Consider the following 18,875-nt stretch of genomic DNA (forward strand, 5'->3'; position numbering starts at 1 on the left):
ACACAGAGCATCAGTCCTGTTTAAAAACAAAACACACTCACCCCCCACCCCCCACCCCAGAAAACAACAAACCAAAATACTCGCCCTCCAAAAAGAAAAAAAAGCCCCAAACAACCTGACAAAATGCTATATGAGGTACTCTGGAATTCAACATTGCTTCTTTTGATATTTCAAACAGTTGTGTCTTCTGAAGGTGAATGGTGGAGTTGTGGTGCTCACTGGCTGTCATGTGAGTTACAAGATTTCCGGCGCATCCCCCGTATGATCCTCTGCAGTGACTCAGCATATTCTGCTGTTAGAGATGCGACATTGATGAACACCTTTGTTCACTCAAACCTCATATTTAAGTCAGGTCTAGTGAACTAGAGATATTTTCAGCTGACCTTATTCTCAACTGCTCAACCTATTTTGCTCGCACACCAGCCCACGCTAACTAAGTGTTACAAAGTTTTCTGGCTTTGTCAGAAGATTCCTTCTGAAATACCACATTCACAAATTCCACATTAAGTCCCAAAGACTTACATGCACTATTAGTACTGCTGAGAGTTTGTGTGTTAGGATGACCAGCACTAACTCAAAAATACAGAAGTTAGTACTAAAATAAGGTAATATATAGTTTTTCAGAATGCACCATGTATTCATAGTAAGATTTATGTCAACTTGCGCCCCTCAGGATGACTGTAAATAGTACAGTGAAAGCTATTAACATGTATACAGAAAAATAATGGAATTAAATTTTAGATGACAGCAAAATAATGTCATATTTAAATTTCCAAATGTCATTTACTGTAATATCACTTTGAACTATTCTCAGCATATTTGGCCAGCATTATTGATGTGCCTAAAAACTGCAGTGTACTCTATTCCTGTGTTTATTTTAGCTCTTCATTTTCTTGGTGTTAGGGGCCTAAATAGTGTTAAAATTAGTGTTTGGAAAACTGTGTTTGAGACAGGGCAACCATATCTCTGTTCTATGCCATATTTCTCTGGCTTTTAACAAGGGGACATGTAGGACTGAAGACTGATAGATACCTAAATGAAGCTCAAAGAGCTTAGCCTGGCTTCTCTGTAAGTTAACTAAATACCATGACCACTGTTGCCTTTTATGAGCAGAAACAATGAGAGGGTACATTTATTCTTAAAACTGTACGTTTAAAATTTTGGCCTAAAACCAAAAGATTCCAAAGTATAAATAGTTGTATTCAGTTTGTCCCTTGTGGCTCTGGCATTTGAAAAGTTCAGCGCTTAAGAGACTAATGTCCATTTGAGATTTAAGAGAAGTAGCAGTCTGCTTGTATAGATCTGCTGGCAGTAAAAGCAAGGGTTTTCCTTTTATGTACAGTACTGTGATTTTGGGAGAACGTCATGGAATTACAGAGCTGAGTGTCTCAGTACGTCACAGGATCTTTCTTCAGACTTAGTCAGGATTTCATCTGGGTGTGACCCAGAGGAGGAAAGGAAGTCATCTTGAACAAGGATGATGTGATCATCAGGAGAGAGTGGTAACAAAACTTAACAGTGAGTAGAGGATATAGAAACATGTGCAAGGGAATAATAAGGGAGAAAAAAAAGAGAGAAAGCAAGTGGACAAAACCCTACGTTTTACAAATTCTAATCACATGGTTATCAGTGAGGCTTATTGTTACTCAGCTTTTTGATTTTGCTCTGGTATATCAGGAATAAACTACAGCAGCCTTCTAGAAGTAACTGAAGGAAACCCAGAAAATAGACTTGTTGAAATATATACTGTGTATTTGGCTCTAGAGGTCTACACAGGAAAAGTCATAAGAAGAAGGGAAAAAAAAAATTGTGTTTCAGTGACTGGGAGAGACCTGTACTGGAGTTCTTGGGAAAAACATGGATATAATCTATCTTGGCTGCTTCTTTCCATGATAAATCTTGTATTGAATCCTGATGCTTATCACCTATAGCTGCTGCAGAAGTCGGTCTTCAGGGATACTGATGGAACCCTTCGACTTAATTTCTTTTTAATCACTGTTTCTGTGACATCTAGTTTCTAGAAGCTTGTGGTAATGCATCTCACTGTGTTACAAGAGATGCCTGTGTCAGGAAACCCAAATGATTCTTCAGGAGATCAAAAAAGATTTTTTTGTTGTCATCATCTTTATTCTGAATCATGATGTTGGTTATTGTTAACAGCAACTCAAAGTATGACATTGTCTGTCACTGCTTTCGTCTCACATGCTAAAATCAAATTCATAGAAAGGAAGCTATATGCTAGTTAAATAAGCCCACTTTTTGACCTCAATTCTTTGAGGAAACCCAGAGCAATCCCTTCTTTCTCTTTTCTGCTTTGCTTGGCTCTTTCTAGAAAGAGCAACTCAGAGTACATAAAACCATCTCTCAAAGCCCATCCTGAGAGGCTGCATACACCTGTTCTAAGAAATAAAACTGGGCAAAGGGTGGGGTCCTGCTACTGAAACTTTATCTTCTTTTTAAGTTGTTAAAATGGTCCCTGGCACAGCTTTGGCCCTGGCAATTCTCAGGACCAGTTTAAAGTTTAACATTGCTCAGGGACCATTAGTAGCAGGTGTTCTGAGATGCCATCATCCTCTTTCGGAGAGTGAGAATATGAACGTGGTTAGACAGCTGGTGGCTTCAGGGGCAGAGATGAGGCCTTTGCTGTGTTGGTTCACCAGTGTAGTTGTACCCAGAGTGTGTTCTAGAACACAGACTTGGGGCTTGCCTCTCTGAAGTTCAGAAAGCTGTTTTGTGAGATGCCAGGTGTTCTGCCATTAATATGCCTTTAGGGGCTTAGGGCAGAGAACAAGAAGGCTCCTTATATTGAAGAGAAGGGAGGAAATAAAGTGAAATAAAACCCAGTAGTATATCATAACATACAGAAGACTTCTGTTACGGAGAGTAAAGGAAGATCCAAAAAGCATCAAAACTAGTATGCCACTTCTGCTTGTCTATGGAAAAGATGTCACAAATATAGGAAAGATGTCATCATCCTGTCAAGTCATGTTTGGCATGTGAAATGTTTCTAGAAGTAGAAATCAATTATAACACAATTTATCTTTTCTTACAACCTAAATGGATTGTTTTTTTCTAAGAATAATCTTTTTCTCATTGAAAAATGACAAATTATTTCTTAAAAATGCATGTATGTATTTGGCTTTTAAAATTTTAATTGAAGGGGGTTTTGTCCATGTTTGTCACTGGTGGTGTGTGTCCACACTGCACACATGAAATCTGGATTTTTCATATTCCTCTGAACATAAAAGGCTAATTCCTTATGGTGTTTAGGCTTAATGAGTACAGAGCTAAATTCCTGCAATGCCTGTTACTTTTCAGCTTCCTGATTTATGTCTTTTTATGTAGTTGAGTTCATTATTATAATAACTGTAACTGTTTGGCATTACCTCTTTCACCTGAATAGTGAATAAAAAGTTCAAACTTGGTGGGTAATTGTAGTTTAATAGAGGAAGCTGCCAATAGAATAATTAACAGTCCCAGAAGTAAATACAAGTAAATCCAAATCCCTATTCATCAGAAACAATCCAAAAAAGAATGTCTTCATTCTCCAGTCATCTCTGAGCCAGCTTTTCTTGAGAAACCTTGTTTTGAGAGGCTTTTTCTTAGATCATATTGAATAGCTACGTATAGATGTATAGACACTAAACTTAAGCAGCTATTTTTTTCCTTAGTTAAGCAACAAAAACCAGCACTGGCATAATGCAGGATCTAATTAATACATTCTTAGCAAAGATGCTGAAAATGAATAGTACTTTCCTTTTCCTTTCTAACCCTGGCCTTTAAATTTTTAAACTCTAGCCAAGTTTTCATGAGACCAGATTGCAATGGTAAGAATAGACTGAATGCTTGAAAAAGAATAATTATTTTAATGTTTAGAAAGGACATAGAATTTTGATTAAATTTCCTAATGCTCTGTGCATCAAGTTAAGTCAAGATGAAGATTTCTTTGGTTGTCATTATGCATAACAGTGCTATAGCTATTAGATAAAATTTGTCATGGTAAACAGATAACGCTGGTCATAAATCCAGCCCACAGACAATGTGCTCATTGAACCCATGCATGAAGAGCTTTTGTTTTAAATCCCTGTAAAATATTACCATGTCTGACTTTTCCATTACAAACCTCATTTTAAAGTGATGTAAAGCTCACAGGACATGCTGCCTCTCATTTATTAGCCTATTAACCTTATCTTAAAAATGTACAGAGGAAATTTTGAGGGCACAATTCAGAGGTGCAAGCATTTAATTTCATCTTTCCTGTTTACTAATGCACCTGGCTGCCAGTGACCCTTCTGCTCTTTTAATTCTGAGGTTATTTCTCAAATGGTACCTTCTCAAAATATAGGTTTAAAATGATTTTGTTACTAATAGTACCCTGGAAAATGAGGATGTGGTCCATGTGTTTACTCTTGCACCCTTTCTGTTATTTCTTTTGGAGTCATCTCTAACAAGCGTCCAAATGTTTGTAACAGTTCTCTTACTCTATGTTATGCTCTCAAAATCTGTATATACCACTTCTTTCTGTCATGGCTCAGAGTTGTCAGGTAAATGAAATACAGAGCATCTGCTCAGTTGTGTCTTGCTTTGCTTTCTGGTGTCGTGCTGGGAGAGAGATGCATTGAGATTGCTTGTAGCTGCGCTGCTCTGACACCTTAATTCCAGAGCCTCTCTGCTATTTCTAAATCCCTTCCTTGAATTTGTGAGGTTACACAGCTGCTAGCACCACAGCTTCCTCCTCCTCCCATTTTTATAACACAGTTTACTGAGAGCAGGGACAACTTGGCCAGGTAATATGTTTTGATATTCTTTAGGCTATCTGAATAGAGTAGCCTTACAGAATAGGGATGGCAACAAATGGTGGGCTGAGAGAGAATCAACACAGTAAGGGAGTGATGCAGCAGAAGCTTTTGGGTCTGAGGAGATGGATCAGCTGAAATGTGTCTTAGCTAGTTGTCTTTTTCAAAGCCTTTCCTGCCTTATTCCCCTTCTCTGTTGATCATGTTTTATTCATCACTGAAAACCTGACTTGTATGCCTGAGCAGCAAAATTTGCCAATCTCCTTACCTCTTCTGTAAACTTCCAAATGGGTAATTTGTGTTTTCTTCCCTGTTGCTCCTTGTACTTGAGTGAAGTGCATATGCAACAGAAAAGTCACATTTTAATGCATTTTTACATCTTTCTTTTAAAAACTCTCTTTTGTTATGATGCCTACAAAAGTAAATTATTGCTGAAGAGTGATATCTAGTACATGCTGATCAGGATATCTTTGGTGTTTTCATGTTCTTCATTTTACCTTTTTTATCTAATAAGCTGCGTGTTGTTGGGGAGCATTCTTTAACGTTGTAATTAGTTTGAAGGTTGACTGTTCTACTTGCTGGTTAGATTGTGTGAACGATACATCCAATTTCTTCCTTTCCCTTGCATCTCTGAGTTAGATACTCCTTTTCCCAACCCAGGGGTCGCTATGGATCACAGTGGAGGTGGTTTGTTTTCCTCATTTGCCAAAGTAAAGAACGCTTAATGGAATATTATATAAAAGCAAAGGGAATGTATTAAATTTTGTCATGTCTTGGTTTATTCCCCAAAGGTAAGTGTTTCCTTCCATACCTTAACATGAAGCATGTCTCGTGAGAACCTTTTCAAACAGCAGATGATCACTAGTATGATTGTCAGGGAAAGAGGTGCAGTGTTGCTCCTGGGAGAGAGATACAGGGACAAGTAGTTCTCCTAGAGCAGCTTTAGAAGTTGCCATGATATTAAATTCTTTATACTTTTCAGGTGTTCTGGTTCTGTAGGTTTTACTCTTACTTGCTTACCCTGATGTGACACTTTCTCAGCAAACCATGAAACTTACTACAAAAAATGCGAAGTAAGACCTGAAAGTTTAAGTTGCATTGTGAATACAAATAACTTTGAAAGATTTCAAACCTTATACAACTTAGAGAATAAAGCCCACAATTTTTTTGTTGTTAGAGGATGTCTTTAAAGAGCTTTTCTCAGCATTTTTACTAAACAGTTTTCTGCTTCTCACATTTTTAGCCTTAAAACCCCTCACTTTTTATTTGCAATATTTTTTATCATCATCTTGTGCTAGGAACTGTAACATATGATTAAATAGAAAAACTGTCTCCCTCAGCTTGCAGTTTATAACAGTCATTCCCATAGGAACTGCCAAGTGGACTTAAACCCAACTTCCGTTTCAGGCAAATATTCAGATCTCTCAAGAATCTGGCAGTGATAACAGCTGAGGTGGAAAGTGTGAAAAACTTTACAGTGCGGCAGGTTTTCCAGTTGCATTATCATGTCCAATTTCCTAAGTACAGGGAATGAAGTCTAATACAGGGCTTTTTTTGTCCAGTATATTTCAAAGCAGGAACAACTATAGGCAAAATAGAGGATAGTTGTGGGGATATCATATGGACGCAGTGGGAGTGTGTTCAAATGTTGTTAAGTCTTATTTCCCTCAGCTTTAATTCCTCTTTTTCTACAATTAATTTATCTGTAATATTTCATATTTTCAGCTTTCTCCCTGTCTCTTGCCTTTCCATGTTTTTTTTGTGTTTCTAGGGGAAAAGAACTAAAAAAAAATATCAAAGTTAATCAGAAGGAAGTACTAAAATAACTATATAATTCAGGATAGGTTTTATGAGGGTGAAAGCAGGACCTCTCTAATATTTTCTTTTCCATGGCTAATATGTTTGAATAACCTGAGTGACTGTTATGGTCTAGGAGGGAATGTGAAGGCCATATTTTCATCCTTTGTAGAATATTTACTTATTTAAAAGAAATACAAGAAAAATACCACTTTTCTTTTGAAATTACTATAATATTAATTAATCATTATTTCTTACTTATAAGCTAACCATGCACACAATGAACTAGATACCTTAAAGACAGATTGTGTACTGAAGTTATAGATCTTTTACAAGAGTAAAACAGGAGTATAACACCTATTATAAGCAGATACTTAATTTTTAATTCTATGATGGTTTGGGAGAGGTAGGGGATTCCTTTTCTAAGATAGTATTTGTGAATCAGTGCTGATTGTTACTACTACTTTTTTCTCTTTTCTAGTTTTTAGGAGACTTTATACTTACTGTACTAGGCAGTCTTACTTTAAATACTACAAAGTGGTATATATTCTAACAAAATTGGTGCCACAATCTTTTCAAGTATGAAATGCCCTGAATAATGTCTTTAATATGTAGGAATTTTCCCACGGTTCTTTAATTCACCAAAGTGATAATTAGCCATAACAACAGCCCTGTAAAAACCCAGCAATAGCTATTCTTATAAAGAGTCACTGTGAATGGCTGGTAGAAAGGAAAAGAGGTTGAGGAAAGTAGAAGCAGAAAAAGGAAAATATTTGCTTGGACCATCTAGTATCTGTTGAATTAAGGTAAGGATTCCTCCATACTATGTGCAACAACAGCACTAGGAAAAATAATTGGAAAAACCAGAAGTAGTAAAGCCCGATGTTCGATATTTGACTTTGCAGATAGCCTAGATTTAGTGCAAAATAAATTATTTAAATTTTTATTCCTCTGGGAGAACCATGTGTGATCTTTTTGTGTGTAAATATCCAATGACGATGGCAAATCTACTTTATAGTTATGGGTTATTAGAACTGTGACTTTTACTTCAGTAATTAAAAATGGAAAGTTCATCTACTGCTCAGATTACTTGAGGGGAGGCAGCCAGTCTAGACAGAACATAATTCCTTTTGGTTTTAATCATTTACATCCCAGTAAAATCCCCTTATTGAGTTCTGTTTTTGAAGGCTCAGAAGGATTTATAAGGATTATAAAGTTCCTAAATGAAGCCACTGTACATGCAATCAAACAATGAATTGGACTGAGTTGTCTGTGCTCCCAAAATAGTGGCTACTGAGCTTTCGGCGCCTAACTGGAGCTTTGTTTTCAAAAGAGAGGGCTTAGGTGTTCATCCATGGTAGATGCCCGTTTCCATAAATCTGCGTCTTTATTGCGCAGTGTCAGTGGTGAGAATCATAATTCAGTTACTTCAACTGATCGTAAATATGCTGCCTGATACGTGTTACCTTTACACTGGTGAAGCGTTCTTCTCATCCACTTGCAATTACAAGGTTTTATAGTTTTTTATCTTGAATTTGTATTCTGTTTTGAGCAATCCAAGGAGGAGAAGCGTGAGAAGTGAGCAATGTGTGTCATACAGTCTGCCTTTTCTGTTTTGACCGTACCTGTTTAGCCACAACTTTGACAATCCTGCTGTTTTGTTCAAGCTATGTTTTCTAACAAAAAGTATGGAGCTGTATTTGTATATTCTTTTAGGCCTTGATATTTATGCATGGACTACAAGCTTCTTTCCTTTGTTGATTCATACGTATTTGAATTTATTTTCAGTGTTGTTTTTTAAAAAAGGAAATACAAATAATTTAATACATGTCTTCAGTAATCTTTTTAATAGGTTTAATTCCTCAAATCATTTTTTTCCTGTGGTAAATCGAAGTGATATTCCATTGTATAAGCAGACAACACATAAATAGTAATTATGTTCCTGCAGCACATTGGTTGAATTGTTACAGCTGAAACAATATTTCACATGCTGTACCTCGTTGCCACAATAAATTTTAGAAAACATTTTGAAACTGCTAAATTCCTTGCCATTACCTTACTGGCTTTGAATACTTGAGTGAGAAAAGTTAGAAAAAAAAATATTGAAAAATATATATGCCTTTAACCTTTTAGAAATGAAAAACTGACTCTTGTTATAATTCTACAAAATTCTTCATTTCTCTAATACTTTATTTTTAATCCTGTTCTAAAAAGAAAACTTTGTCAGAAAAGAAAAAAAAATCTTTTAGGTGATCGAATATCATAATAATCTTATTTTGAGAACGAAACAGCACCTTCAGATTGTTCTTACATAAAAGCTATGTGTATCAAAAAAAAAGCAGCGTCTATAAAACCTTGGTCAGAAGAAATATGTGCCAGACCATTAATACAAAATGCAAAATATTAGACTGCATGGTCTTCAGAAGATGGGAGACGTAATAATGGGCTTTCGTTGGAATTGCAGGTGTCAGCTGTGGGTGCCTTGAATTGTCAATAATAACGTTAAACACAGGGTAGAATATCAGCCTAAGCTTATTCTTTATTCTTCTCTCAAAATCATTAAAGCTAAGACAGTTGTGACATATGTTCCGCTATGGCTCAATAAGTGAAGACGTGCGTGGAACGTGTATGTGTGTATGCGCTGAATTATTCATGTCTAAGTTACTGCTTTGGGGAAGCAAATGGAGCATGCTTTGCTGGCAGGTAGGCTTCGAACCATATCTCATGGAGGAAGAGAATAAATATTCTCAGTTTATCCTGGCCCAAGCTAGTTATCAGCTGTGTACACAGGCCCAAGCATTATTTTTCTTTTTACGACAGCTGCATTGGGAAAAAGCCGGATAAATATAAAATTCTAAGAGAAAGTACTTGAATGGGATTTAGCACCTACATACCCCATTTTGTTGTCTGTACTGCATCCATCTAGATAAAGGATTTTCCATGTAAGGCTCACCAAATTAGTGAGCTATAGCCACAAGGTCGACCTTAGAGGCAGGGGAAGGGAGACTTAAACCTGGAGGGCAATGGTACCTCCTCAGGAGTACCTTTCTCCTTGCGGAGAGAGAGGGGGCAGAGGCAGGGTATGCAGCAGAAATCCCATTATCCTCTTACACCTATCTCAGAGATTCCTGCCATCTTCCTGTGTTTAATGACCTGGGATCCGAGTTACTCATCAGCCCTTTCAGCCGTGTCGGTGTGAGGTTGTGACTTCAGCGTGGAGGTCTCTGTGAACTGGGTGGAGGGCAGGAGCTACAGCACGGGAACAGCGTGATGCTTGACCAAATTCAGTCTCTCAGTATCCATCTGGAAGAATGTTACTGGGACTGTGATTTTTTTTCTTTTTTTTTTTTCCTCCATAGCTCCTTTCAGCAAATAAATTGCCTCCCCGAACTCCCTCAAGACAGTGGATATTAAATGAGCTGCAGACCCTGTTTTCTAGTATGTTTAAACATGTATTTCTTTTGTGTTACACTAGGTTCTCATGTGACTTATTGTGCATGGGTTCTGATGGGAAGGTAATCTGAAATATTATAAATTTAAATTTAAAAGTGTTTAGTCCTAGGTGGATTTCAGAGCTCTGTAGAAATTTCATTTTACGTTTTGAGGATGTGTGGAGGATTATGTTTAAAATCAAAACAATATTTCAAAGTGTCATATCTATTGCAAGCCTGCCTCGTGCTGTGACCTCTTAATGCAATGGAGGGTTTCAACAGGTGAAGGGAATTCAGCTGCTTGAGGAAGAGGTGTTGATTCAACAGATGACTACTCTCTTGAGGCTTTCCTAAATGATATTTTGCTTAAGGATATATTTTAATTATGATGAGGGGGAAGTGTAACTTTCTAGCATAGATAGGAAACACATGCTACTTGTTAATTTTGTTTTACCCTTTGCTAACAAACTTATTCTAGGTTAAAAATGTCTAGAAAAGGAATTACCATGCAACGCACTCCAGTAATTATGCTGTTACGCAGTGGTGACCCTCATCATTCTCAGACAAGTAAAAACTTACATACTGAAATAAAATCTCAAACATCTGAACACTTAGTAAAACATCTATATTGCCTAAAAACATACTAGTATTTGTTGCTTGGGTTTAGATTATACATGCATCAATGTCTTGTTTTTGGACAACTTTTAAATGCGTGCTTTATATACTAAATAATCTCTTCCTGTTTTTGGCAATGTCTGGGAATTATTTATTGCAGCCTACGTTACCCTCCTACTTATTTGCTAAAAGCTGGGATTTTACCACTTGAAGGTTTGGATCTGTCTGTGATAAATACATTGTATATTAGCAACATTTTTTTTGTGATTATGGCAAGCGTCTAATAACAAGAAAAAGGCTTCTTCCTCCAATATTGCTTTTATTCAGTATGCCCTTGATTTAAATTTGATATTATGTTAATTTTTTCCCTGTGATTTTTGGGAGAATGAAATATTCCTTAACTACTTAGTTTACTTGTCTGATGAAGAAGTTGCTTGGCAGTATTATCTGTGTTTTCCCGTCTCATAATCCTATGTCAGCCTAGCTCTGACCTTTATATGATGGAACCTAGTGGTAATACACCCTTCTGCTTAACAAGCTTTGAAGTAAAAATATATGATTGGCAGGAAATAATTAGTTCCAAGTAGACGTGAGAAGTGAAAGGATTATTTAAAGGAAGAGAAGGTGATTCAGCTGGTTTATGGTGCATATGAAGTATCTCAGCTTTTAATTTAACTAATCAGAGATTGAAATAAATTTAAGTCACTATGCAAAAGCATTTTTCAATGAATCATTGTAAAGAAGCTCTCTAACTTTACTGCTTATTGGAAGCTCAAATATTTGAAACATTAATTAGTTAATTTGCTCTTTCAGACCTACTCATAAAATGTGGCTGAGTGGAAAGGCCACTGTAGGGAAGACAGCATGTGTACTAGATCTTGCTGAAACTTACCTAGAGAACAGTTTATGGTGTTCTTTGAAATAATAAAAGATGTGTATACACGTTTCCCAGGATTCTTCGATCAGTTCTTCAGTCAGTTGTTACAGAGGTCAAGATGTGTTTTCTATGCTTTAATTACATAGACAAACCAGAACAAGCTCAATCACTGTATAGATGTGTTCTTAAGTATGCTGTATATGGGAAAAGGGAGGAAGAGAGAAGAATTCTCCGCAATTTTGTGTATGGCCCTTAAAAACCTGTAGATCATGCAGCTGTCTTGTGCAATGAATGAATAAGTGAGCCACTCTCCCGCCTCTTGGATTTTCCTGTACTCTCATTTTACATTCCTTTGAATGGGTCTTTACTAACACACCTCCGTATATGAAAGGAAAGCAACAGTGAAGGTGAACTTAACAGCCAAATAGGCTTTCTTCTTCTTCACAAGCATGGATCAGTGACCAGAGATCAGCGACAACATGGGTGAAATGTCTCCTAGCTTTGTGCAGAATGCTTTCCCGGACCACCAGGTGACAGTGGTTCTGCTGCCTCTCCCGGGAGGGATTGAAGCCGAGTCCTATAAGAAGGTGGTTGTGAATTACATGTGGTGTGGAAACAATGCATAGTTCTTAAAGCTGTTGCAATGAACAATTGATAGAGATCTAGTAAGGATCTAATGCTAGGAAAGAAATGTAGGAGAGACTTAATGCCCCTTCAGGAGCATGAAAGACAGAAGATTCTGGTGAAAGCCAGGATGAGTTTGGAAAGAAATTGATTAAGATCATGTTGGTCTAAAATTGGCATTCTGTTTTTCTCCTAATTAAGATGTCTGTTCAGAGACTATTTGTTCTATCTCTTACCTTTGTATGCCTCATCAGGATGTCAGTTTGCCATTTATTTCCTTTGTATTCTTTCAGGTTGACCAGTCCTGATATTCTTTCATGCATGTTAGAGTGGGGATTTTTTTCTTTTAGATCCTCTTTCCATTTTTCTTCTAGCTGTGTTTAGTACAGGTAGTATCTGGCTGGTGGTTCTGCTCATCTGTACCGCTGCCATTGATGATGAGTGTCCCATGTCTTCCCAGTTTCCTGTGTTTGTTGCTTTCAACTTCTGAAAAATTCTGGTTTTAAAGCCAGAGTTCTGTGACGTTATTCTCTGTGGACCATGAAAGGAACGGTTTCTCAAGCTTACTACTTTTGTGTGAATGGGATGGTAAGATGAGGGATGATCTCATGTAAATAACTTGCAATTCTGTATCATGCTTATAACAACGCAAACCTATGAGTTTGTGCCTCATTGCTATGAAAGTGGCACATCTGACTGAAACTAACTTTAGAGTTTATAAGTTGCCAGTTGCTTATTTTCTCTTTGTGATATCCATAGTGTGTTCTCCTCACTATCTAATACGCAAAATATAATAAACTCCATTATGAGCAATTATTTATCTGACAAATGCACATTTTGAACGCTCATACTGATCTGGTGCAATGCACCAAATGTATAAAGAGCAACGTAAAACTGCTGGTTTATTTTACGTCTTGAAAGGTCAGAGTACACTACGGAGACTTAGAGAAGGGCTTTTACTACCATTTTGCGACTGAGCAGGTTTTTGCAGCCACTGTTTATTGGCACGTTTTCCAACTGCAGCTGTATTTTTCTTTTTTCTGTGACAGAAAAGTGAACATTTATGTAATTAATGCTTCTTTCAAGGCATCAATATAGTACATTTGAAATAGTGAGTTTTCTTAACTGTGTAAATTGCATTGTTGTGTTGTCATGTGTATTATGAACAAAATGAGCTAAATAACTTCAGAGGAAAACTCTGGAAGCATTTGTGGCTGCTATATCCAAAGCTAGAAATAGGGAATATGTAAATTATTTTTCTTAACTTTAAAGGTATTTAAGTGTATAACTCATTGAATACGTATTATAGGTTTTTATCTTTCTGTGAACTTTGATTTGATTAAACCTCTTAAGGCCTGAGACAAATGTTTGAAAACCAAGTATTTGGCAAAAACCTATAGTAATTTGGTAATATTTTCATTTATCTATGTGATTCTAAATACTGTGTATGGAAAACTTGGCCTGTTCAAATAATTTGGTACGTGTTCGATTTTAATACTGATTTTTTGTAACTTGGCAGGGACAGCCTGTTGGAGACTGTGATTTTAATGTTCGACTTGCATGTATAGAGAAAGAGATTATATTTCCACGACATGAAAAGATGAAGAATGGCCTTATTGACAAAGCACAGGAACCATTCAGTGTTCGAAACAAACCATTTTTTGACATCTACGCTTCAAGAAAGGTAAACTTGATTTCAGTTGTTTATGTTGTGGCGCTGAAGGCAGTAAGGAAGTGTTGGGTGTAGGTTTTTCCTCAACTTTTTTAGCTTCCAATGAGTTCCTCTGCTAACTGAGTGTTCAGCAGTGCTTGGGGGGCACTTGGCAGTTTGGGATACTCTGAAAAGTGGTTTTAGGCTACCTATTCCTTCTGAATTACTGTCTTCCCATATTCCAAACCTGTATTTTGGCGACACCTAATTCTTTGGTTTTGTAATGTTGAATTATGGTATAGAAGTTAATAGTTTCAGGTCTGAAATGTCTCTGAGCTCAAGGGAGTGTCTGAGAGCTGTTGTTTACGCTGTCCTCCTTTGTAGGTAAAAATGTTCTTTTTACTTCCAGTCCCCGTTTGGCCATAGTATAAGAATCATGAGTTGTGCTTCAACTCCCATTTCATGTTCAGCAGTGATTACTAAGAGCCCATTCTAGTTAATGTCTCCACATTTTACTTGCTAAAATACTGCCCTCGATCTTCTGAAGTAATGCATATGAATTGCAAATAGTTCGTATCTTTCCTTGCGCAGTCTCTTCTTCAGTATAAACACATCCTAACATTCTGTAAAATACTTTTATTCTCTTCTGTGAATTAAATAGCTCCTGGATAATTCTTGTAGAGGAACCTGTTTTTCTCAGTGTTGCTGTTAGTAGTCATCCTGTTTCTCATCAATACAGAGCAATGAACATTAAATTGTGGGCTTCTATTTACTTCTGTCATTTCCTTGGTCCTGTATCAGGTAATGAATCTCACCCCAAGAGGAGCAGTAATGGTATTTCGGCTAACCAAGAGTGGCTGAAAAGTAAATAAAGAGACAAGGCATAAGCTGGGCTTTAAAAAAACCACAAAAAACCACAACATGGCAGAGAGGAGCAGTCGTTGGAAAGTTTAAGTCATGAACAATTCTATGAGAAGTTTATGTTGATAAAGCACTATACGTGATTTGGTCACTTCTCTGTATTTGCGCTGTTGCATTTTTTGGGTTGTCTATTTAAGGTCAACGTCATAAATTTGAAGTAAATTTTTTTTGGGGGGGAAAAGGCTGTTTTTTTAGGGCACGTAATTTTGAGCTCGAAATGAAAAGAAGCTAGGAAAGAAACCATAACAAAAAGAACACCTCTTAAAAATGGTTTCTTACATAAATTTATAGTTTCTTGAAGTGTTTTGAAGTTCCAGGTTATTTAACCTCATTTAAAAATCTTAGGAAGAACATGGTTGGAAGCATTTCCAGAAAAATTTCTAGGTAAAACACATCTGTAAACAGATCTCATGCTAGTTAAATCTGATTGCCAGCACATGACTATTGAAATGATCCTCTGCTTCCTAAAACCTAGGAAATTAAAATTATGCTCATTGGCTTTTTTTTTTTTCCTGGTCTGAAGGAGGTTTCTGAATTGTCCATGTGTGTTCAATGTATTGGATTTTAACAATTCTGACAGTGGCATTTTTTAAAGTCAGCAATGAAATGATGCTGTCTACTGGTCTTTCTCTGCCCTTCTCAAAGCTCTGAGCATAAACTCTTCAGGACGGTGACTATCTTACTACCCAGTAGTAAAGCATCAAGTGTGTTGGTGAGGGGAAGAAAATTATACATGGCTAGAATATGTTTCATAATAGACTTATAATTGCTTTTGACACTAATGCTTGGACAATATTTCTTTATTTTGCCCTAGTTTATGCCACCAGGTTTGATTAACTTTTGAATTACAGATGATGCAATTATCTGGCCAATTTTCTTCATTTTTTGGTGAAAAATATTTCTGTATGCAGCAGTTGGAGACACACACAGAGAGCAGGAGGGGTGGAGTTACTGGCAGTGCAGAGCGAATAGCCAGTGTTATTTTCCTCTTATTTTAGTAATTTCAAACATTTATGACTTATCTACTCTGTGCATGTATTACATCAAATTGGTAGGAAAGTAAAGCCAGTAAGACTGATATCCTGGGTTTTATCAAACTATATGTCCTGGAAGATTATTTTTTGAACTAGGCCTCTTTTTGTCAGTTAACTTTCCCCCCACTTTGAGTGAGTAAAAGTCAATGGCTGGTTTGCACTACAGTTATATAGCACATTTTCTATCTCTTTGGGTTCCTTTTCCTCTCAGAGCTTTGCAGCTTTTTTGGTGGATTTTTTGGTGGTGTTTGTTGTTGGGGGTTTTTTGTTTGGCTTTGGGGTGGTTTTCTTAAGTGGCAATCAAGGCAGACTAAAGCTTTTTATGTTTTGGGTTTGAAATAACCATAAGTTTAAAAATTTTCTTTTTGTACAATGTACATTATAGGTTTTAAACAATCCTTGTTCTCATTTAAAGTCACTGTTACCTAGTAAAACATGTTCATTATACTACTGTTATAATAGAAAACTTCTAATGAAGCTTTAAATCTGATAATTGTTTTCAATAAGTAAAAAGTTTTATGTCAATATTTAATAATTGTTTGCATGCCCTGTGATAACTGTAAGGGGTTTTAGGTAGTACTGCCAGTATTGATGTGGAGTTTTATCTAAGGCAATATCGGTAAACATTTAAGGAGAATCATTATAGATTCAAAACATAATTCAAATCTGTATCTGCTCAGAAGAATAGTATTCACAAAATATATTCTCAAAAGAATAATATGTAGACTAAGAATTATTTTTGTTCTTATTTACCTCAGAAATCCATTTTTTGTTTTGTTACTTCTGTGAACTTGATGAGTATGATTCCTGTATACCTCCTTAGGATAATGAAACGGTTACATCTTCATATTCATTGCAAATTCGTGAACAGAATTTTTCATTATATATGGTCAGAATAGACTATTGTTTTGAAGCATTGCTCTGCTCTAAAAGAGGAGTATTTAAAAACAGTATTGCTTTGCCCAAAAGATCTTTTTCCTGTTTATTCAGTCATCTCTGCAACTATAGCAACAAATGTACTCATAGAGATGAGTACCTCATTAGTATAGCTGAAAGAGCAAGCTGGGTTTCTTTTGCATCAATGACAAATGTCTTGACAGGGTTTACCAACTCTGTGTGCAGTGCAGCAAGGTCTGCAGGGAGACAAGGAACTCCTTCCAGCTTCTAAGTCTGCTCATATTCAGATGGACTTAGCATATCCATCAATCCATCTCCAGAGATAGTGGCAGTGGAATGGATACTAAAGGACTGACAAATGGGACCTGCTTAGGCAGATCTTTTCCTTATTTTTAATTAGCCATTTTTCTTGTTCTTCTCCAAGAACAGCAAGATCCTTTCATCTTTAGAAAGGATTGAACAGGAACCGTCCTTTCTTGACTGGAGGTCCTTAATGATTTACATCCTTGAGTGGTCTCAGAAAAGCTGTGTGCTCTCTTACACATGGGTTTATTCCCTACCTCCCTTTCTTGTGTGTCACTGAAGAAGAGGTAGCTTCTCAGGTCACCTCAAAGGCTTGTTGTTTTGTTGTTTTCAAAGAAAGATCAATGGACATAGCAGTCTTTGGCCACAGGTAAGGTGGATCTCTGGTTGCACCAGCATATTCAAGACTGAAAAAGTGGAAAACCCACACCACGTGTCAGAATGTGTTTCATCAAAATTCTTGGAATATGTCTTGGAGGTTTGGGTTTTTTGTTTGGTTTTTTTTTTTGAAGCTTAGCTGGGTTTTGCTTAGGATCAAGAAAAGAATCAAGTGTACCTCTGAATAACTGCAGCTGGAACCACACATCACATTTTATTTTTTTGAGAAACTTAAATTTTTGAAATACCTTCCCAGGACATAGTTTGAACCTCACAAAAGTAGATATTGTAGACCTCTCAGCCTCCTTCCATCATTCCTTTCTCTGACCTGGATGAAGACCAGTCCTGGATGAAGATAGTGTTCCAAACTGAAAGCCATTTTTGGCCATTCTTCTGATTAGCAGCAGCACATATCAGTGAATGTGTGTTAGCTTGGGTGGATTGTAGGAAGATTGCTCAAAAAGGCCAGGAGTCTCAGTGCTATATTTAATAGCAGAATAAGTGGCTTAAACTTTTAATTATACCAGGAAAAACGAATGTTGTCCACATAGGTTTAGTTATTTTCAGTGAAAATGTGGAAGTAATTACTTGAAACAGCAGTAAAATTTGTACTGTGTTATATAATACATCCAATAAAGAAATTGTTTCTAGAGTTATGTGCTTGAGACTTTAATACCAGAGTTAGAGTACTGACTTGTTTTTTTCTAATCTGAAAATCATTTTATTATGAAATAAAATGCACTTCTAAAGTGCAGTTATAAAGTAGAGCAGCATTTATAGTTGTGCCTTGACATTCGCTGTTGGAACTAGATTTTGGAAATATGAGCTATATCTTTACAATGTTATATCTTTATAATGTTGTCTTTAAACATTATTGTAAGATGTTTTGATGGACTTGTGTTTGTTTTTATAAGACACAGTTTTGGTGGTAAGAGGAGGAAAAGAAAGGGCCAGTCACCTGGGGACAGGTTGTATATTCTCACAATCTCTAAAAATGTTACCTTGTTGAACTTTGATATTGATGGAAGAAGCAGCATCACTAAATTTGTCTGCCTCTATAATCAAAGAATCATTAAACACAGTTTACTTTTCTAGTGTTAGCTGGAAACGCATGTACTTTGTGAGCTATTTTGCCAAATTCTTTTAGAAGCATGTTTTGAACAATGTTGAATCTTTGCTGTTTGTCATTACACTTGCATGATTGATCACTTCTGTTGCATAGCTTGCTTTCTTTTCATTTATTAGTGTGCATCAGAATTCCAGGAGATGACATGGTCAAATCTGCCAGCTCTCCCACCCATCATGTAAGGATAGCAGCAGCCCATGTAAGAAGCTGAGTTCTAGGCTTCTGTGATGCTGAAGTATTAAAGACCAGTGAGGTTAATGCTTTGTATGTTACATATTCTTAGCCTTGGAGTCTTAGCCTTTTATTTATATAAATATTTTAGGATTTTCAACATGGACATTATCTTCATTATATGAAACAGGAAGTACAGGTACCTAGAAATAAATAAACTCCTTAGAAATTATTCAAGTCTTGCTTTCAGTGCC

The 18,875-nt window shown here is 36.5% G+C and overlaps 1 protein-coding gene across 3 annotated transcripts in view; it reads left to right on the forward strand.

Moving 5' to 3' along the window:
• Window positions 1-18,875, forward strand: part of RNGTT (RNA guanylyltransferase and 5'-phosphatase) — a 192,378-nt gene that overhangs the window by 60,505 nt on the left and 112,998 nt on the right. For all 3 annotated transcript variants that reach the window (XM_064447649.1, XM_064447647.1, XM_064447648.1), the window contains one exon: window positions 13,660-13,824. In XM_064447649.1, coding sequence (XP_064303719.1) covers window positions 13,660-13,824 — 165 coding nt within the window. The remainder of the gene's footprint in view (window positions 1-13,659; window positions 13,825-18,875) is intronic.

Source organism: Phalacrocorax carbo, chromosome 3, assembly GCF_963921805.1.
Source record: "Phalacrocorax carbo chromosome 3, bPhaCar2.1, whole genome shotgun sequence".
NCBI lineage: Eukaryota > Metazoa > Chordata > Aves > Suliformes > Phalacrocoracidae > Phalacrocorax > Phalacrocorax carbo.